The sequence below is a fragment of the Grampus griseus genome (genome assembly GCF_964374135.1).
Source record: "Grampus griseus genome assembly, chromosome: 12".
Classification (NCBI taxonomy): domain Eukaryota; kingdom Metazoa; phylum Chordata; class Mammalia; order Artiodactyla; family Delphinidae; genus Grampus; species Grampus griseus.
In genome coordinates this window covers 50,409,558-50,431,896 of record NC_139006.1, presented here as the reverse complement: position 1 = coordinate 50,431,896, position 22,339 = coordinate 50,409,558, and the positions used below count along the sequence as shown (strand labels likewise).

At 38.7% G+C, this 22,339-nt stretch overlaps 1 protein-coding gene and 1 pseudogene across 4 annotated transcripts in view; one reads left to right on the top strand and one right to left on the bottom strand.

Moving 5' to 3' along the window:
• ZNF24 (zinc finger protein 24) overlaps positions 1 to 22,339 on the top strand; it is a 38,916-nt gene that overhangs the window by 3,668 nt on the left and 12,909 nt on the right. Inside the window, exon 4 of one of the 3 annotated variants that reach the window (XM_082667582.1) lies at positions 1,245 to 6,842. The exons of 1 other annotated variant lie outside the window; for it this stretch is intronic. In XM_082667582.1, coding sequence (XP_082523708.1) covers positions 1,245 to 1,783 — 539 coding nt within the window. In that variant the 3' untranslated portion in view covers positions 1,784 to 6,842. Of the gene's footprint in view, positions 1 to 1,244; positions 6,843 to 22,339 lie in introns of those variants that run through there. One more of the 3 variants, XM_082667583.1, reaches the window with a different exon arrangement.
• LOC309830975 (small ribosomal subunit protein uS2-like) lies at positions 14,183 to 14,937 on the bottom strand (annotated as a pseudogene). Its single transcript has one exon. The product of its transcript is annotated as a small ribosomal subunit protein uS2-like (transcript).

Genomic DNA, 22,339 nt, shown 5'->3' with positions numbered 1-22,339 from the left:
TGTAATGAGCTCTGAGCAGGCTTCCCCTCTGAATTATGGGGCATTCTTTTGTGCAATAAAGTTTGAGAACCACTGTCTTTGGTTGTTGGAGGTGGTATCTTCCTAGGAACTTCTCCCCTGCCTGAACTTTAGGATAATTCTCGCCTCTTTTTAAGTAGCCTCATTTTAGCAGTCTGGTCTCTACCACACTTGGGAGCTCAATTCTTTGTGTGCCATTTGTCACCTTCACACTCACTTCTCTGTTCTTCAAGTCTCCAGACCTCACTGATCCCCTCTAACTCTTCAGCATCTCTTTGTCAGCCTTTTTTCTGACTATCCCTTTCTTAATCATTTGTTACAGATTTGCTCACTGTTTATAACTTTTTTGAGCAGTGCTGTTCACCCTTTAGTAACTGTGTTTATTCTTTAAGGCTTGAAGTTTCAGGAAGGTCTGAAATGAGACTCGCTCATAATCACTGCCTGCCTACAGGTGGGTCATGGTACCTCATGTTGGTAATTTGGGCCGTTCTTTCACTGAACACATCTTACTGAGGCCTGGAAGTAACAACTTGTCTAAAAACCATGACAAATACCAAATACATGAGGCTGCTTTTAAAGGAAAACTTTCAGTTATTAAAGGTGCATTGAATTTGTAAGTGTCACGTCCCAAATTAACACAGGACACTCTCGGCTTACCTTCAGCTTTTGTCAGGACTCCTATATTCTCCTTTTAGTCTGATCTTGGCTGTGACCTGCCTTGTCCTGCTCATTTTAGAAATAGTCACTTTCTGACAGATTGGTGGTTATTTGCACATTGTATTTTGATATAATTTCTCCCTTTTTCCAAGTAAAAGAATATTAAAATGATTTAAAACGGCCAATTTTATTTTATTTTTCTCCAGACCTAGCTGCATCACTTTGACTGTCTGTAACAAACTTAGACTCTCTAAAAAATCTGCCATTTTTCTGCCCTTTGGTTTTTGACTACTACTGTATAACCCACTCCCTTATGTTACCACTTTTATTAGGATACAACCTTTTAATTTCTCATGTTCCCATGCTCTCACTTCATTAACCTCATAATCAGCCATTTCATTTTTTTTCTTTTTTGAGAGTAGGTAACCTTATCACCAGTTTTCATAGTGCTGTTTATAGACATATGCAAGCTATTTACTTTTAGTTCATTTTTTAAAAAATTTTTTCTTCAAGTTTCTTTCCTCTCAGAATAGGAAATGAGTGATATTTACATTTTCTGTTTATTTCAGATGATGATGCTAGGACTGAAAATGGAGCGCTAGCTCCAAAGCAGGAGATTCCTTCAGCAGTAGAATCTCATGAAGTTCCTGGCACTCTCAATATAGGTGTTCCTCAAATTTTTAAATATGGAGAAACCTGTTTTCCCAAGGGCAGGTTTGAAAGAAAGAGAAATCCCTCCCGAAAGAAACAACATATATGCGATGAATGTGGAAAACACTTCAGTCAGGGCTCAGCCCTTATTCTTCATCAAAGAATCCACAGTGGGGAGAAACCCTATGGATGTGTTGAGTGTGGGAAAGCATTCAGCAGGAGTTCTATCCTTGTGCAACACCAGAGAGTCCATACTGGAGAAAAACCTTACAAATGTCTTGAATGTGGAAAAGCCTTTAGCCAGAATTCTGGGCTTATTAATCATCAGAGAATCCATACTGGGGAGAAACCTTATGAATGCGTTCAGTGTGGGAAATCCTATAGTCAAAGCTCAAATCTTTTTAGACATCAACGAAGACACAATGCAGAGAAACTTCTCAATGTTGTGAAAGTTTAAGAAATGAAAAAAAAAAATCAGCACTCAGGTCTTTTTCTTCTGAAATGAAGACAAAATTAAAAACATGAAATGATACATAATAGTTTTCCTATAGACTTAGAAAATCCACTGGGAAATGTAGAAAATTTTCACCCACTATTATTATCTTATCTTGAAAGAAATGGTGTCATACCTGCCTAGAAACTGAAATTTTAAACTTAATTCAGGTGTTAATGCCTAAATCTTCCATGTGATGTTTATATTCTTATTATTTTTCCAAATGATAAACTACTTGATTCTTTGTCCCTTTGTTAAAACTTTCCTTCTTAGACAGATATGTTATTTGTGTTGATCATTGAAATGTTCTTTACAAGGATACATTCCTTTCTACATTGAAAAGCAATGTAGGAATTGTAAAATCTGAAAACTGAAACCATTTTTTCCAAATTTACCAGTTTTCTTTTACCTAATTTGAATATGCGTTTCAGAAAATAGAAGATAAAGGATGACCAAAAACCTCAAAGTGAAATGAGCCTTAAAACTCAGATAAGAAGTGATGGTGATGAAACATCAAAAAGTGAATGGGACACCTAGATTGGGGAAGATTGACAAATACTTTGATCCAAGAATTGAAGTATATCAAGAATTTATCTAGGTGTAGTTAGTTTCCTGCCTGCAGGAAAACTCAAAAATAGCTCATCTTACCTGTAATTGGGAAGCATCCCACTAATGAAAATAATGTCCTCTCATGTATCATTAGAAAGTGGACAGTCTAAACAATAAACAGTTATAAAACTATGAAGGTAGAAATTATAACACTAGGGAAAGATTTGTAGTGAATGGCAGTGTTGAAGGGCAAATGTAAATAAGAGTGATGGTCTTTCTTGGCTTTTAGAAAACAAAAGACTTGAAGATCTAAGTCATTATTTTTCCTTCATTTTTAAGGACAGAAAAATCCATGACAGGTGGGCAATGAGTATCAGGTTTGCGATTTTACTCCTTTGGTACAAAAGGATTGAACACCAGGCTAACAAAGCAGCCATGCATTTATTAAATTTTCTACCGACAAGGCACTGTGCTAGGTACTGTAACCCTGCCATAATTAGGTAGGTATTTCTTCCACTGTAAATCATTGGGGGTTGGTACAAAGCTGTTGCATGTGAGTTAGCCTCTTCCCCCACCTCTGAGATTCCTAGAGCCATAGTTGTCTTACCAGGGTGTTGTATTTGGGTAAAGGAAGACTCAGCTCAAAGAGCTAGCCAGCTCTTCAGCAATCTTCAGAGGTGAGTCCAAGATAACTATCACAGTTTGGAGGTTTGTGGGTCTTTTATAAAAAAAAAAAAAAAAAACTAATCAATCTCTAGTAGCATTGAGGTTATACTTACATGTTAAGTTGAATGGGTTCTATTTAAAAAAAAAAAAAACTAGGTTATAACAACTAGTTTAACTGTCAGAGTTTGTGGAACTTTTTTTTTTTTTCATTTTAAGTCTTAACACATTTTTTTAATGTATAAAAATAATACACATTGTAGTAGTAGGATCTATACTCCTTGTCTGAGAATCCCAAGTACTGTGGTTCTGTTTAGTGGAAAACTCTGAAAGTTAAAATATAGATATGAGAAAAGGCTTTTTTATAGTGGGCATAATTGTGTGGAAAATGACCCATGTGAATAAAAATATTTCATAGTTCCAGAGGTTTTGGTTACATCTGGTACTTGGATCAAATTAAAAAATGGAAGGTGAGATTTGCATGAGCCTGTTAAAAAGCATACTAATGCGAGGCCAGCTGGTGGAGAAGTGAGGCAGAATGGAGCTTGTCTATAGATTTTCTGATAACAATTATAAGAAATGTGCTTTATAGATTAAGATTTATTGAAGTATAAATATGTAGTAATGATATAATGTATTTTAAGTTATACAAGAATATGTAGGGACTTTTGTTTGGGTCTTCTCTTTGTGGCTGAGAGGAAACAAGTCAATGTCCAATAAAGCTATAAATTCCTCCACTCTAAGATAAAACGGTCTTGGGTTGATTGATTTATTTATTTATAACTGGCTTCTTTCCAAGTAGGTTTTGAGGTGGCATATTTGGAATACTGCTGGGATGACAGAATTCTTTTATCAGAGTAGGTAAGAAGGGAATAACCTCTTGGCTAGAATTTCATGGGTTTTTTTAGATCTTATTTTTCCTATATACAAAGAAGCTTCCCTGTGGTACATTTTTCATAAATGCCAAAGATGTTTGGTATAATGTGAGAGCTTAGAGAAAGTATTTGAGTTGGCAAATATGAGGTTGTCTTGCCATCTCCGATACCTGTACGTTGTTTAGAAAGGATTCTGAAACTAAGGCAAGGCTCTGGGGAAAATGGGTTGGACCCAAAAAAACTGTGATAATACACATGAAAAGGAAGTGATGGTCTGTGTACTCGCCATCTCTGGTTAGTCTAAGTTCCTGCTAGACAATTTGATTTTAAATAACTATTTGGTGATTTAAGATTTCATCCAGACATTCATATACGTTAACACAGATAATCATATTGGCGATTCTGGGGGGGTGCCCAGCCTCTGATGTGGTGATCTGGCAGTTGCCAAGCAGTGGCATCTGTTGGGTTATCAAATGAGCAGTCATTGTTAACAGCATGCAGACTGCTGATGCCTGTCCAGTAGCCACTGAGCATTTATTTGCTCATTACTGCTAAATTTTCTTTTGGTTTTCTTGGAGGTTGAACTCCCCACATTCACACCCAGTTGGCACTTGATCATTTAGCAATATGTCTAATACATTTGTGTAAGTTCAAGGGAGAGTTCTATGTACTGAAGTAATCTGCATGCCAGACATTGGATTAGACACTTTACCTATCTCACTTAGATTTGTAGACTAGGAAAGCAAGATTTAGAGATTGTGTGACTTGCATGTGGCCAATTAGAGCTAAAACTCAAAATCTAGTTCTGTGAATTCCAGGGATGTATATTTTTTCACAATGCAATGAATGATGGCTATTAAACCTTGATTGATAAATTTTATGCTTTTATCTTATGGTTAACAAATGTAAAAGCTATTAAAACATGCTCGTTTGAGTTTTCTACAGCACAGAAATGTAAAATGAAAAAGGACATTCCTTTTCATGGTCTGCACACAGAAGTAATAATTATTTGGTTTGCTGTTCTTCCAGACTTAGACATATACATAATTAAGCAAAAATGTGTTAATAGCTGACACTTGTCACTGTATACAAACACTGTTGGAAGTGCTTTACCATGGATTAACTCTTAATCCTCACAGCGATCATATGAGTGTGGTAGGTACATATCCCTATTTTACGTGAACTGCACTGAGACTTGCCTCCTCCCTCCCACTTTGATGTAGATGTTTTTTTATAGCTACATACTAATCCATTGCATCAATACACTGTAACTTATTTAGCCAACCCCTATTGGTAGGTAATTTGGTTATTTCTGATTCTTTATTATAGGTAAAGGTAGAGTTAACATCCGTATATATTTTGCTGCCTGTGTTGGTATTTCTGTGGGATAAATAGCTAGAAGTGGAATTACTGGGTCAGAAAACATGCACATTTAACATTTTGAGAAATACCATCAAAAAGATTGTACCACTTTACAACTCCATCAGTAGTCAGAGTGCCTCTTTGCCTACACTCCCAACCAACACTGAATCCTTCAATATTTTTGCCACTCTGATAGGCAAAAATTTATCTTTCTTTTCTTTGTTAATAAGAAGGAACATCTTTTCATATGTTTATTGGCCATTTTCATTTCCTATTGTGAATTGCATTTCCCCATTTTTTTTAATTATGGAAGTATAAATGACTACCATCTCAGTGTACTTAACTCTTACACAAGACTGAAGAGAGACCCTTTTCTGCAGCGTTTCCTATCACATTCCACTGCCCACAGTTTAGTATACGTTCTTCTGATCTCCTTTCCATAATTTCCATGTGAATATACACATATAAATGCTGTTTTTACATAAATAGGATCATATATATGTATTCTGCAGCTTGCTTTTTTTTTTTTTGTCTCAGATCCTGAGGTCTTTAAATTTCTTTAATGGTTGAATAGTATTCAGTACTATGAAAATACCATTATTTAACTATTCCCTTATTTTTTCTTTTGCTATTACATTGCCGAAGTAAAGATCTCTTTCATATCTCTTTGTGCATGCGTGTGAATATGTCTTTAGAATGGAGTATAAGGTAGATTGTTGGGACAAAGGGTGCGCTCTGGTAGACCCACCTTAGCCTTCCCAAAGGCCCTCATAACTTTCTATTTTCACCAACTGTATAGAAAGTGCTCATTTCCCCATATAGCCTTACCTACACTTGATAATTTTCATCTGATGGGCAAAAAAAAAAAAGGATCATTTTGCATTTCCCTGGTTAATGGTGAGGTTGATTACATATATTTATTGGCCGTTTATAGTTTTATCATGGATTGTTTGTATCCTTTACCTGCTCTTCTGTTGGGTTATGTGTGGATATATGTTGTTTTTGTTCAGCATCTCTTTCCCCATCTTGTGATAACAGAATCCTTATTTATTGTGGGGAACCCATTCCCTGTGGCTTAGGTGAGTACATAACCAGGCCTGGCCCTCCTGAGTCCCACAGCTCCTTAGCCACAGTGATTAAAGAATGGGCATGTAACTCAAGCCAGGCTAAAGAAAGTCCTCAACAGAACTTCTGCTGGAACTCTTGGAAAGAACGCTCGACAGAGATCTCACGAACTAATGACTGTGTAAGCCTGAAAATTTGTACCATGTGAAGAGAGTCTGAGGGGAAACTCAGAGGCTAGCAGAAAGGAATGAGAACTAAGTTCTGATGTCAATTTTCTGGAGGCCCTAGATCCAGCTGTGCCTAAAGCCTGCCCTACCTCTGGACTTTAATGTTTTGTGAGCCAATAAAGTCCCTTTCTTGTTTAAGATAATTGAATTGGATTTCTGTCCTGATTAATATAGGTTATTTGTATTTTCATATCAATTTTTAGAAAACCTTTGTAATTTTAAATTCTAGACTTATACTTAATGCACCACATAGGTTAATAAAATTAGCATGGCGTTCCATGATTTGACCTCTGTCAACCTCTGCCATTTGTTACTCTACACCACACACCACACACATATACTTTAAATTCCGATAATAACTGAACATTGGTGTTGGCATTGTCTGTAGATGAAAAACTTCACACAATCAGGTCTTTGGCATTTCTCTTCTGTACTTCCTACAGATTCATTAACTTGGGACTCAGACGGGATTACACTGCTGAGTCTATGCTGTACCCACCTCCAACCATTGCTCCTGGGATGTTTCCCTGAAGCATCCCCTGTATGTGACCCTTGGACTTCCTCCCCATGGCCTCCACTCCCCTGCCTCCCCCCCAACAAGGCTCTCCGGAGTTCTCTTTTTTAAATTTTCAGGCCTGTGGATTTGAAGTTGCTCAGGTCCAAGAGTGTTCTGGGGTTTACATCTATTGATTTTGGAAACTATAGATGGCAGTGGAAAAAAAGGAAAGCATATTGTTCGACGTGATGAATGGTAAAGAGAAAATATATTGGGAAAGAAAGGATCACAAAACATCAAAGAGGAAGAGTATTGCAGTTTAGATAGGTTGTCCAGGGAAGATTTCACTGATAGTGAAATTTGAGAAAAGATACGAATGAGTATAAGGAAGTCCACGAGACTCTGGAGGAAAGATGTTCTAGGCATGGGAACAGCAAGTGCGAAGAACTTGATGTAGGAGCAATGCCTGATTTGTTCAAGAGACAGCAAGAAGGCCAGTGTGGCTGGAGCAGAATGAAAAGGGGGAAAGTAGTGGATGAAGCCAGAGAAATGAGTTAAGGGTGGAGGGTAGGGCCAGATCATGGAAGACCTGGTTAGCCATTGGTAAGGACTATGACTTTTACTTTGAATGAGATGGGAAACTATTAGAGGTTTTGGGCAAAGGAGTGTAATGAGTAGGTGCTGAGAATAGAACAAAGCAGTGTCTAGCTATCTCGTTTCTTTAAATTCTTAAAAAATATAATTCTATAATATAACTATTAATATATAAACTAATATAGGAAAAGTTTAGAAATAGAAATCACCCCAAAAGTCACCCATGAGTCCACATAGTAACAGCACATTAACATTTTTATGTTCTCTCTATGCCTATATTATTCTCTATATACCTATCCCCATCTATACCTATTATACCATGTTTAAAACAGAAAGAAAAATCTAGAAAACAGTAAACAAAATGTCCGTATCTTGGTTTGCTAATCTTAGTGCTTCTTTCCTCTTAACTTTGGATCAACTGTGCTTCTGCCTGAGGCTAGCATCTTCATTGGATCTAAGCCACCCTCTCACACCTACTCAAAGACATACCCCAATAATCCTCACCTCTTGAATTATCAAATTTTCCTCTCCTGAATTTTTTAATTAGCATGCAAACATACTTTTTAAAAGTCACTCACATAGCCTTCGGACCAAGATGACTAACCTGCCTGAACAAGTACAATACCAGAGAAAATATATCAGAAGCAAAGGATGGGAGAGACGTGATCCCTGAAATGGGAAACATGAAGCAAACTTGGGTTCCCTCAGTTTACTGCCTGGAGAGAGTTTCTAGGCTACAGCACAGGGAGGGAGAACTCAAGCAGAGCTTGACCGTATCCCTAAGTTGAGATGACGGAGCAAGGCGCCCTGAGAGGCCAAGTGACTAGATTGGCAGGGCAGAGTACCAAAGAGGAGAGACCTAAACGCTGGAGGTCTGCAGAGGGTCCCTCACAAGTATTCAGTTGATTGCTGATGAACACCTGTGTAAAGAAACTACCTGAGGTGGGGGAAAGAATCATCCAGAAGAATTAGGGGGAAAAAAATCACTGGAACTCACAAAGTGCCAGTAATAGTACCATCGGCGAGGGCAGAAAACCTCCTAAGTCACAGGACGTCAGAGCAATGGCTCTCAAACGATGGCAGTTTTATGCCCCGCCCCACCCCCGCCAAGAGACAATTGGTAGTATCTGGAGACATTTTTGGTTTTCATAACCAGAGAAGATGGGCTCTACTGGCATCTACTGGGTAGAGGCCAGAGATGCTGCTAAACATCCTACAATGAATTATCCAGCCTTAAATATCAATAGTGCTGAGGTTGAGAAACTCTGGGTTCGAATAGTAGAGTCTTGCCTGCATAGGAGAAAAAAATGAACCCTAGACTAAACACTGCCTGAAAGATACTTAATAGCAAGACCTAAGAGGGTAAAACTGCCCAAGCAATTTAAACACATCCCAGAACAAAGCTCAAGAATATATATATTAAAAATATTCAGTACCCAACAACATACAATACAAAATGACTGGCATCCAATCAAAAATTGGATAACTCATAAGTCATGCAAAGAAACAGGAAAATACAACCCATAATAAGAAAAACCACTCAATCAAATTGACCCAGAAATGACAAAGAATTAGACAAGCTCATTAAGACAATTATTAAACTATTCCATGTGATCAAGAAGCTAGTGGAAGTATTGAACATGCTCAGTAGCAACATGAAAGCTATAAAAAAATCAACCAAATTAAGCTTTTAGAGATAAAAACTGCAATGTCTGAGATTTAAAAAAAATGCACAGATGGGATTAACTGTGGATTAAACATAATAGAAGAAAAGAATAAAAAAAATCATGGTAGATAAGACATAACAAAAGAAACCATCCAAAATGAAAAACAGGCAAATAAAACACTAAGAAAAATTGAACAGAGCTGTAGTACAACTTCAAGCAGCCTAATATGTGTAAGAGTAATTAGAGTTCCTGAAGGTGAGGGGAGGGAAGAGGAATAGCGAAATATTTGAAAAAAGTAATCTCTGGGACGCAGCTCTTATTGGTAAACTTTTAGTAATGAAATACTTATAATAGAAAAAAAAAAGTCTCAATTTTTTGAGACTTCAGCTTCCACCTTAAGAAACCAGAAAAAGAATAAATTAAACCCAAAGTAAAGAGAAGAAAGATTAGATTGGAAATCAACAAAATAGAAAACAGAAAAACAGGAGAAAAATCAATTTCTGTACTCTGTTTAAACCAAAAGCTAACTTTTAAAAAAGATTAATAAAATTGATAAACTTCCAGCCAGACTGATCAGGAAAGAAAAAAAGTTGAAGATACAAATTATAACAGGAATGAGAGGTGTGACATTACTGTATATTACACAAATTCTTCTCCACATAAAGAGTGATAATCAATGGGAATTCCCTGGCAGTCCAGTGCTTAGGACTCAGCGCTTTCACTGCCGTGTCCCAGGTTCAGTCCCTGGTTAGGGAACTGAGATCCCGCACGCAAGCTGCATGGTGTGGCCAAACAAGACAAAACAAAAGAAGAGTGCTAATCAACTTTGCTAACCTCCATATTGCTAATTTCAATATTCATTTATTACTTATATTGCTTGAGCCATCAGCAGTATTTTGCATAATTGATGTATTTTCATTTGGCTTCAAGAAACAACATGCTTGGTTTTTCTCTACCTCATGGGACATTTCTTTTCAGTCTCGATGCTGGTATTTCCTCACCTCTCTGGACTTCAGTATGCTGGAGTGCCTGAGGGCTCAGTGTTCAAATCTCTTCTTTTTTCTACCTATGTTCACTTCCTAGGTAATCTCATCTGGTCTTAGATCTTTATTACCTAGGACTCCAAAATCTATATTTCAGCCTAGATCTCTTCTCTGAACTACAGGCTCATATATCGCTTTGCCTACCAGACATCTCCACTTTGATACCTGCTTTAATCTGGGTTCCTAAGAAAACAGCATAAAATTAAACCTTATTGTTAATACTTTATTGGGGTGATGCAATCCCAGAACAGGATGACTGAAGGTAAATGGGCGGTGAAGCAGGGAAAAGAGAGAACAAACACAGGTGGGTGTTACTGAGTGTCTACAGCTTGGGCACAGCTGTTTGCTTAGTCTCACTGACTATCTTCAGAGGGCAAATGGCATGAACTATGTCATCTCACCTCACCATGGGGTAGGAGGAGGGAGAAGAATTTTCTGCAGGCTCCCCTCGCTCGCCCTCTGGTCAGTTTCCACCACAGAACATCAATTCCACACTTCCAGGTGCACCATTCAGCCTCTCCAGCAGTCAGGTTCCAAGACAGTGCCATAGCACAGGAGGAGTGGCAGGCAAGAGATCCAGCGGGAGTCAGTTGCTCCCTCTGCCTGCAGCCTGGTGGGCCTGCAACCTCAAGGGTTGGTGCAGGCAGTCTTCTTAGAGGGTCGTCAGTATCACAGAGCAGAAACTCTGGCCCTGCAAATAGGAGGAGGCTTATAAACTGGGCTTGGTACAGTGACTAATTAGGCATCTTAAACCCAACATGCCCCCATCAAATTTTTAATTTCTCCCCAAACATGTTCTTCTTGTAGTCTTCTTCATCTTAGAAAGTGGCAATTTTGTCCTCCCAGTTGGTCAGGCCATAGCCTCCCTGATTTCCTGCTTGCTCTGCTTCACTCAGCTCTCCCCACAGCATCCAGATCATGTTCAGACTGTGTCACTTCTCTGCTCAAAATCCTCTTCCTCCTCGCTCTGTTTGAATGTCAACGGGGCATTGTGTCTGTAACTTACTCAAACAATTCAGGGAAAACTTAACATAGCTATAGATATAGATATATCTGGGCATATAGCATAAGTAGATAGAGAATTATAAAGCAAATGTGATAAAATAATACTTGGGGAATCTGGGTGAAGCAAATATAGGAATTCTTTGTTCTGTTCTTGCAATTTTTCTATAAGTTTGAAATTATCTCAAAATTCAAAGTTAAAGAAAACTTAATGGCCCCTAAAGGGAGAGAGTGAATTACTAAAGGAAAATCAGGTAAGGTGCTGTTATCGAGAAAGCTTGGGGCAGGGAGAGGGAGAAGGGAATATTGAGAAAGCAGTTATAAATATCCCCTACAGCCATATTTAAAAAGAAGATGAAGAGCTATGTTTATGGATGTGTAAAATATTTATGATAGGGCTTCCCTGGTGGCGCATGGTTAAGAATCTGCCTGCCAATGCAGGGAACAAGGGTTCGAGCCCTGGCCCGGGAAGATCCCACATGCTGCAGAGCAACTAAGCCTGTGAGCCACAACTACTGAAGCCCACGCGCCTAGAGCCCATGCTGTGCAACAAGAGAAGCCACCGCAATGAGAAGCCAGCGCACCGTAATGAAGAGTAGCCCCCGCTCGCCGCAACCAGAGAAACCCCGCACGCAGCAATAAAGACCCAACACGGCCAAAAATAAAACAAATAAATAAATTTATTTTAAAAATGTTTATGATACAACAATGGGAAAATTTTCATTTGCCATCATCAATATCATTTTTGGAAAAAAGTACACAAATATATATGTAGAATGGCACTCATCAAAATACTAAGTTTGCTAAGTAGGCTTCCGGAGATAAATGACTTTTATCTTTATTCTTTTACATAGTATCTTTTTTTTTTTAACAGCAAGCTAGCAGCACATTTATAATCAGCAAAAAGAAAAAAAATCAATAAAAGTTAAAAAAAATTTTCATTTAGATCATGGGTCAGCAAACATTTTCTGTAAAGGGCCAGATAGCAAATATTTTCAGCTTTGAGGGCCACACAGTTTCTGCTGCAACTATGCAACTCTGCCTTTGTAGCAGAAAGCAGTCTTAGATAACTCACAAACAAATGGGTGAGGCTGTGTTCTATTAAAACAGTGGCTGGCTGGTCTTCCTGCAGTAGTTTGTAGACCCCTGATTTAGAAGAATACTTTTTCCCTAAAGCATGGCTTACAGGAAAGGAATATTCTCATTCTTCTGGAGTTTTCTATAGGGCCCCCTTGACCAACTGACAGTCTGGGAATTCCACTGGCTCCATGTAATTAGTTATATCATTGAGTAAGCTGACTAAATAAAATTTAATGAAAGCATTTAAACAGAACCACATTTATAAACAAATAACAAACACCTTGTCTGGAGAAGTGTAGTGTAAGTGATAAATATGCATTGTATGATATTGTAGATAATTAGATTCAGTCTGCCTGCCACTGGATCCCAACTGTGAGAAAGAGATTCCTTTTAATGTGCCCTGGAGGCTCGGATGCAGCTGCCTGACAGCTGGAGTGATCAAAGGCCTGAAAGGCATCCTAGGGAGATGCGGAGAAATGCGTGTGCCAAAATCCTTGGGAAAGCCATGCCTCTTGGTCTAGTTCCAGGAAGGAAATCTTCTTCTGTAAGGAACATAATCCACAGCTTCCATAAAATTAGTTGGGTAGTGTATTGTCTTTTTCTTTTACCTTGAAGAGATTGTGTAAGATTGCTTTATTTCTTCCTTTAATGTCTGGAACTTTTCTCTGCTGAGATATCTGGCTTGGACTATTCTTTTTTTTTTTGGACTATTCTTGATGGGAAAAATTTAAGTTACAGATAATTTCCTTTTTTTTTTTTTCTTTTTGGCCACCCCGGCAGTGAAAATGCCACATACTAACCACTGGACCACCAGGGAATTCCCAATAATTTCCTTAATAGACACAGAGCTATTTAGATTTTATATTTCTTTTCTTTTCTTTCTTTTTTTTTTTTAAAGCCATTGAGCTGGACATTTTATTTAAATTTAATTAATTAATTAATTTAGTTTTGGGCTGTGTTGGGTTTTTGTTGCTGCACACTGGCTTTCTCTAGTTGCGGTGAGCAGGGGCTGCTCTTCGTTGAGATGAGCAGGCCTCTCATTGCGGTGGCTTCTCTTGTTGTGGAGCACAGGCTGTAGGAGCGTGGGCTTCAGTAGTTGTGGCTCTCGTGCTCAGCAGTTGTGGCTTGCGGGCTCTAGAGTGCAGGCTCAGTAGTTGTGGTGCACGGACTTAGTTGCTCTATGGCATGTGGGATCTTCCCTGACCAGGGATCGAACCCGTGTCCCCTGCATTGGCAAGTGGATTCTTAACCACTGTGCTACTGGGGAAGTCCCAGATTTTATATTTCTTATTGTGTTAATTTTGGGTAAATTTTATAATTTTTTAGGTGAAATTATGAATCATATCCTTTATATTACACTTGTAGTGGCTGTAGATCTGTGCTGATGGCCACTTTTGCATTCCTTACGTTGACAAACGGGACTTCTCTCTGTTTCTTGATCAGTTTTGCTGGGGGATTGTCAATTTAATTCTTTCTCAAAAATGAGCTTTTGGCTTTTCTTTTTTAAAATGTGTGCTTTCTATTTCATTAATTCATGCTCTACTATTTCCTTCCTTCTATTTTCTTTTTTTTAAAGAAACTGTTGCTTTTTCATCAACTTCATTTCCATTTTCTCTTTAAGGGCTATGGGAGAACAGCTTAAAGCCAATCAGTGGTCGTCCCTCCCCATTCAGTGTCCTGAGCAGTGGGAGCTGCAGACCAGTCTTCAGGAGGGAACCGCTGAATAGGCACACAGGGGACCTACACGTCTGCAGACCAGTCTGGGATCTCAGGTTGAGTAGCAGTAAACTCAGGAGTTAGAGCCGTCCATTCGCACTGAAATTCCTCCTTGGTCACAACCTTTTCAGCAGTGGCCTGCTCTTCCTTTTCAGTCTCTTCCAGGTGTGTGTGGAAGTAGAGATCAGGCATGACCTCCCGTGGGTGTCCACGGGCGATGGTGCCACACATGTGCAGAACTTCCAGGGTCAGCACCCACCACCTCGGACCCCCTGAGTGAGCTCCCTTGTTGCTGTAGGGAATGGCAATGCCCGCAGAACACAGAGTTGAGTCTGTGTTACACAGAGCAATGGTGGGCAGGTCAACATAAGACACCTGTGTGAGAGGCTGGTGGGCAGCCCTGGGGTCAGTAAACACCAGAAGTCTCTGCTCCTGGAAGGCTGCCTGGATCTGGTGAGTAAAGCTTCCAGGAGTGACACAGTCAGCAGTAGGAGTGGCTCCAGCGGCAGCAGCAAACTTCAGCACAGCTTGCCGGCTGGTACTTCTGGAGGACACTGATATCAGTTGAGTTTTCAGTGGCATCAATGGCACAAGCTCCCAGCAGAACCCTCTCCCAGATTCTCTTCAGATTTATGAGGCAGATGCCATCACTTTTCCTTTTGTAGAGGCACTGCTCCATTTGGAAGTCAAGGCTGGTGTCACCCTAAGTGGGTTCCTTATGTAAGGAATTTGAGGACCTCCTCTTCCTTCATTTGCAGGACATCAAGGGCTCTGGACATTGTGAATATTTCTCTTTAAGTTATGATGAGAAACCACAACAACGCTTATGGACCTCATCCTACTTCCTTTAGATTTACTTGTTATTCTTTTTCTAACTTCTTGTGATGGATACTCAAATCATTGAATTTTAGCCTTTTTTTCCCCTAATAATATCACTATTATCCAGATAAAAATATATTCTAATTTCTATTGTGCTTTCTTCCTTTACCCATGGGTAAGTTAAATTGTTTTTCTTAATTTCCAAACATTTGGGAATTTTTTTAAGTATGTGTGTTATTGATTTCTAGCTAATTTCATTGTTATGTGAAAACATGTGCTAAGTCTGTGCTGTCCAATATGTAGTCACTAACCAGATGTGGCTATATAAATTAATTAGAATGAATAAAATGTAGTTCATCAGGCACACATTTTAAGTGTTCAGTAGCCACATGTGGCTAGTGACCACTGTGTTGACTATGGTGTCTACTGTATTGTACAATGCAGGTAGAACACAGAAAATTCAATTGCACAGCCCTACTCTAAACAATTTCAATCTGATGAAATTTGTTGAGGCTTGTTGAATATACAAACCCGCATATGCTCAGTTTTGGAAAATGTTCTCTGTGCACCTAAAAAGAATCAAGGTTTCTGTCATTGTTGGTTGTACTGTTATCTAATAGGTCCATTAGGTCATTTTGTTAATCATATTGTCCACATATACTATATTCTTAGACATTTTTTCTGCTTGTCCTCTTTTACTAAGGGAGTTGTGTAAAAGTCTCCTACTAGGATTGTAGATTTATCTCTTTCTCATTTTAGTTTTGTCAATTTTAGTTTTATATACTTTGAAGCAAAATTATTAGATGTATACACTTTTAGAATATTTCTATTTTCTTGGTAAATTGACTCATCAATAGAAATGTCCCATTTTATCTCTAGTAAGACTTTTGCTTTAAAGTCTACTTCTTGTTTGATATTGGTACAGCGATTAGCACCTTTCTTTTGGTTAGTGTTTGAATGCAGTATCTTTTTTCCATACTTGTATTTTAAATTTCCTGGATTCTGGTAGTTGTATCTCAAGTAAGTATTACATGATTAATTTTAAAAATTCTAGTCAAGAATCTTTGTGTTGTGTCCACTTGCATGTAATATAATTACTGGTGTATTTGGGCTTACATCTGTCATGATCCTATGTGTTATCTATTTGTCTTGCCTATTTATATTCTTTTTCCCTTGCCTTCTTTGAGATTAATCAACAATTTTATTTATTTATTTATTTATTTTTTTGCGGTACGCGGGCCTCTCACTGTTGTGGCCTCTCCCGTTGCAGAGCACAGGCTCCGGACGCGCTGGCTCAGCGGCCATGGCTCACGGGCCCAGCCGCTCCGCGACGTGTGGGATTTTCCCGGACCGGGGCACGTACCCGCGTCCCCTGCATCGGCAGGCGGACTCTTAACCACTGCGCCACCAGGGAAGCCCTAATCAACAATTTTTATTTCTCCATTTTACTTTTTGTTAATTTGTTAGTTATATTCCTCTTTTACTCTAGCGATTACAACATGCACCCTTGGTTTATTAGAACCTAATATAAATTAGTACTTCTACAATCTCTCTGAGAATGTATTTAGTTCCTAACTTTAGGCATTATTATCTTTTCTTCCAGTTAATATTCATTTACATTTACCTTCAGATTTACACTTTCCATGGCTCTTCATTTCTTCCTAAACTGTTTTTTCCTTGTGCCTGAAGAACTCCTTTTAGTATTTTTTGTTTGAGTATGTGGGCAATGAATTCTCTCATTTTTGTTTGTCTGGAAATGTCTTCATATTGTCTTTGCTTTTGAAAGTTATACTTCCAAGATATTTCATTATCTTCTGACTTTATGTTGAGAAGTTAAACCTCAGTCTATTTGTTGTTTATTTGAATATAATGTTTTTTCCCCTTTTTTCGATTTTTCTCTTTTTCTTTGTTTTTGTTAGGTACTATGATGTCCCCAGGTATACTTTTCTTTGTAGTTTTTGTTGTCTGTGGTGCTCCTTTAATGCATGATTTGATTATTCATGAGAGTTGGAAAATTCTTGACCACTCTTTCTTTAAATATAGCCTTTGTTCCATCATCTCTTATTTCATTTTGAGACTCAGATATGTGTACGTTAGGCCTTTTTTTCCGTATCAGATATGATTCCTAGGCTCTTTGCTGTATCTTCTTCTATAATTTTGTTTCCCTCCATGTTTCAGCCTTCATGTTTTCTACTTACGTAGCTTTCACTAACTCCCATTTCAGTGTATCCAAGCTGCTAGGTACTTCATGTAAGTGGGATCATAAGATATTTGTCCTGTGCCTGGTTTATCTCACTTAGCATGATGTCTTCAGTGCTCCTCCATGATGTAGTGTATGTCAACATTTCTTTTCTCTGTAATGCTGAGTAATATTCTATTGTATGTATACACCACATTTTGTTTATCCATTTATCTGTCAATGGACATTTAGGTTGCTTTCAGCTTTTGGCTATTGTGAATAATGCTGCTATGAACATCAGTGTACACATATTTGAGTCCCTTCTTTCAATTATTTTGGGTATACACCCAGAAGTGGAATTGCTGGATCATATTGTAATTCAATGTTTACTTTTTTTTTTTTTTTTTTTTTTGTGGTACGCGGGCCTCTCACTGTTGTGGCCTCTCCCGTTGCGGAGCACAGGCTCCGGACATGCAGGCTCTGCGGCCATGGCTCGTGGGCCCGGCCGCTCCGCGGCATGTGGGATCTTCCCGGACTGGGGCACGAACCCGCGTCCCCTGCATCGGCAGGCGGACTCTCAACCACCGCACCACCAGGGAAGCCCTCAATGTTTACTTTTTAAAAAATAATTAATTAATTAATTTTTGGCTGTGTTGGGTCTTCGTTTCTGTGCGAGGGCTCTCGAGCGAAAGCGGCAATTGGGGGCCACTCTTCATCGCGGTGCGCGGGCCTCTCACTGCCGCGGCCTCTCTTGTTGCGGAGCACAGGCTCCGGACGCGCAGGCTCAGTAGTTGTGGCTCACGGGCCCAGTTGCTCCGCGGCATGTGGGATCCTCCCTGGACCAGGGCTCGAACCCGTGTCCCCTGCATTTGCAGGCAGATTCTCAACCACTGCGCCACCAGGGAAACCCTATGTTCACTTTTTTGAGGAACCACCATACTGTTTCCTACAGTGGCTGCAACATTTTACATTCCCATCAGCATTGTGCAAGTGTTCCAACTTCTCCACTTTCTCACCAACAATATTATTTCCTTACTTCCTTCCATCCCTCCTTCCTTTCTTTCTTAAATAATGGCTATCCTGGGCTTCCCTGGTGGTGCAGTGGTTGAGAGTCCACCTGCTGATGCAGGGGACACGGGTTCGCGCCCCAGTCCAGGAAGATTCCACATGCCGCGGAGCGGCTGGGCCCGTGAGCCATGGCCGCTGAGCCTGCGCGTCTGGAGCCTGTGCTCTGCAACGGGAGAGGCCACAACAGTGAGAGGCCCGCGTACCGCAAAAAAATATAATAATAATAATAATAATAATAATAATGGCTATCCTAATGATTAGTGATGTTGAACATCTTTTTATGTGCTTTTTGACTATCTATATACCATCTCTGGAGAAATGTCTATTCAAACCATTTGACCAATTAAAAAATCTGGTTAGTTTTTGCTGTTGTTGAGTTGTAGGGGTTCTTTATATATTCTGGATATCAATCCCTTATCTGATATACGATTTTCAAATATTTTCTCCCATTCCATTGATTGCATTTTCATTCTGTTAATAGTGTCCTTTGATGCACAAAAGTTTTTAATTTTGATGAAGTCCAATTTATCTATTTTTTCTTTTGTTTCCTATGCTTATGTTGTCATATCCAATAAATCACTGACAAATCCAATTGCATGAAGATTTCTTTAATGTTTTCTTCTAAGAGTTTTGTAGTTTTCCTCTTACGTTTAGGGAAGTCCCCTTTGATCCACTTTGAGTTAATTTTTGTATATGATGTAAGGCAATGGTCAACCTTCATTCTTTTGTATGTTGATATACAGTTTTCCCGATACCATTTACTGAGAAAACTGTCTTTTACCCATTGAATGGTCTTGACACCCTTGTTGAAAATCATTTGACCGTTTATGGGTGGGTTTATTTCTGGGCTCTCTATACTATTCCATTGGTTTATACATTTGTCTTTATGCAAGTATCACACTGTTTCTATTACTGTAGCTTTGTAAGTTTTGAAATCAGGAAGTGTGAGATTTCCAACTTTGTTCTTTCTCAAGATTGTTTTGACTATTGAGGGTCCCTTGATATTCCATATCAGTTTAAGGATGGATTTTTCTGTTTCTGAAAAAAATTGTGGGGGGTTTGATAGGGATTTCACTGAATCTGTAGATTTCTTTGGGTAATATTAAACATGGGATATCTTTTCACTTATTGGTGTCTAATTTCTTCCAGAATGTTTTGTAGTTTTTAGTGTTGTTGCCTTGGTTAAATTTATTCTTAAGTATTTTATTATTTTTGATGCTATTTTAAATGGAATTGCTTTCTTAATTTATTTTTCAGGTTGTTTATTGTTAGTGTATTAAAACACAACTGATTTCTGCCTATTGATTTTGTATCCTACAACTTTGCTGAATTGATTTATTAGTTCTAAGAAGTTGTGTGTGTGTGTGTGTGTAATTTTAAGGATTTTCTGCATATAAGATCATGTTATCTACAAAGAGAGATAATTTTACTTCCTGTTTTCCAATTTCAAGGCCTTTTATTTATTTTTCTTGCCAGTTGCTCTGGCTAGGAATTCCAGTACTACGTTAAAGTGGCAAAAGCAGGCATTCTTGTGAGGAAAAGTTTTCAGTATTTCACCTCTGAGTAGATGTTAACTGTGAGTTTTATTTATATGGACTTTATTATGTTGAGGTACTTTCCTTTACTATGTTGAAGTACTATTCCTGGATTGTTGAGTGTGTTTTTAACTTTTTAATCATGAAAAGGTGTTGAATTTTGTCAAAAAAAATTTTTTTTCTGCACCAATTGGGATGATCATGTGGTTTTTATCCTTTACTCTGTTAATATGATGTATTACATTGATTGACCCATCCTTGAATTTCAGAAATAAATCCCACTTGGTCATGGTGTATAATCCTGTTAATATGTTGTTGAATTCTGTTTGGTAATTTTTTTTTTTTTTTTTTTTTTTTTTTTACTGCTGTGGCCTCTCCCGTTGCGGAGCACAGGCTCCGGATGCGCAGGCTCAGCGCCCATGGCTCACAGGCCCAGCTGCTCCGCGGCATGTAGGGTCTTCCTGGACCGGGGCGCGAACCCGTGTCCCCTGCATCGGCAGGCGGACTCTCAACCACTGTGCCACCAGGGAAGCCCTGTTTGGTAATATTTTGCTGAGGGTTTTTGCATCAATATTTATAGGAGATACTGGTGTGTAGACTTCTTCTCTTGTAGTGTCTTTGTCTGGCTTTGGTGTCAGGTTAATTCTGGCCTCATCAAATGAGTTTGAAAACATTCCCTCCTCTTTAATTTTTTGAAGTAGTTTGAGAAGGATTGGTGTTTCTTCTTTAAATGTTTGGTAGAATTCACCAGTGGAGCCATCTGGTCCTGGGCTTTTCTTTGTTGGGAATCTCGTTACTAGCTATAGTTCTATTCAGGTTTCCTATTTTTTGATGATTCACTTGGTAGGTTGCATGATTCTAGGAATTTGTCCAGTTTATCCAATATGTTGGTGTACAACTGTTCCTAGTGCTCTCTTATAATCCTTTTTAATTCTATAATATTCACAATAATGTGCCCTCTTTCATTTCTGACTTTAGTTATTTTGAGATTATACGTTTTTGGAAAGAATATACAGAGCTGAAGTGACCTTATTACATCATACCAAGTGGTTCATGATATCCACACATCACTGGTGCTGTTAAACTTTAAGCAGTGCTTCTCTGGCAGGTGTAATTTTTGCCCTCAGGGGACATTTAGCAATGTCCATTTTTGGTTGTTGTAACTGGTGGGGCAGGGGGAGGATTGCTACTGGTATTTAGCGGAGAAAGGCCAGGAATGATACTTAAAATCCTATAAGCAGAAAAAATAGCCCCCATCCCCAGCAAAGAATTATCTGGCCCCAAATGTCAATAGTACTGAGGTTAAGAAAACTTAGGTTAAAGTAGTTTTTGCCAGGTTTCTCCACTGTGGTTACTAGTTTTCCCTTCCCATACTCTATTCCTTGGAAGCAAGTCAACAGGTCCAGCCTCTTCTAGGAGTGGGAGGTGGGGATTAAACTTCACATCCTGAGGGGGGAAAATCTACATATATTATTTGAAATTTTTCCATAAGGAAGATTTGTCTCTTCTGCCATATTTATTTATATCAGTATGGACCCATGTATATTTATTTGGCCTTGGGAACACTTTCACGTTGGCTCCTATGCTCCTTTGACCTGCTCCCAGTGTTTGTTTCTTGAGTTCTTGCTTACTTTCTGATGCTATAACATGCTCCTGGCTCATCTTGTATTTTCCCTGCCCTAGCCCTAGAATCAGCCATTTCTCAAAGGAGCACTGGTTCCTTTTATTTGTAGAATGCTATCTACAAACCATGATCTAGGTATGCCTATTGATACTGGAGTATCATTGCCCTGGATCCTCTCAGAGAACAGAGCTATGTTATATATGTATGTATATGTGAGAGAGAGATATATATATATATATATATATGTTTACTAATCCATGTATACACACATTCTATAACTGTTTCTGGTCTATCCATCTGTGTGGGTGTGTAAATGTATATTAATGTCTATGACTCTAATGATTCTGGTAGTTTTTGATTTGAACACTGGACATTGTGCATGAAAAGTTATAGTCTCTGGATGAGGTTGTCATTCTCCAGACAGGATTCACCCTCTTCTCTTCTTGTTGGCAGCTAGATTAGGAGTAGATAACTTAATTCACTAAAAGGCTGACCTGACTTGAGATTGCATTTCAGACTTTTTTTAGACTTGGTTCACACATATTTCATTCTTATTCTGAGGGTATATATAGCCTTTTAATGTTTATCCTGAAATTGTGGGGTGTTTATAAGAACACCTCCTACTTGGCATGTCTTGTATTCCCAATTTTTATCCACTATCAAAGTGAGTCTGCTGAATTCCACTTAACCTTCCAGTGTCCTTTGGTTAGATTTCTTGGCCTTTTGCCCTGCCAGTTTGAGAATCAGCAAATAAATGCCTGGGGGAAATCAACTGGCACAATTCTCTGTGTTTCTCTTCCCATTTTACTCTGTATATTTCACTACTGTTTAAATTTTTACAGTAGGTAGTGTTATTTTTTTAACTCAGAAATGACCTAGTGAGCAAGTAGATTTAGAAAACAGGAGGAGAGTGAGGAGTGTAGGATAGCAACCAGTTATTTTATCTGGATGGCAAG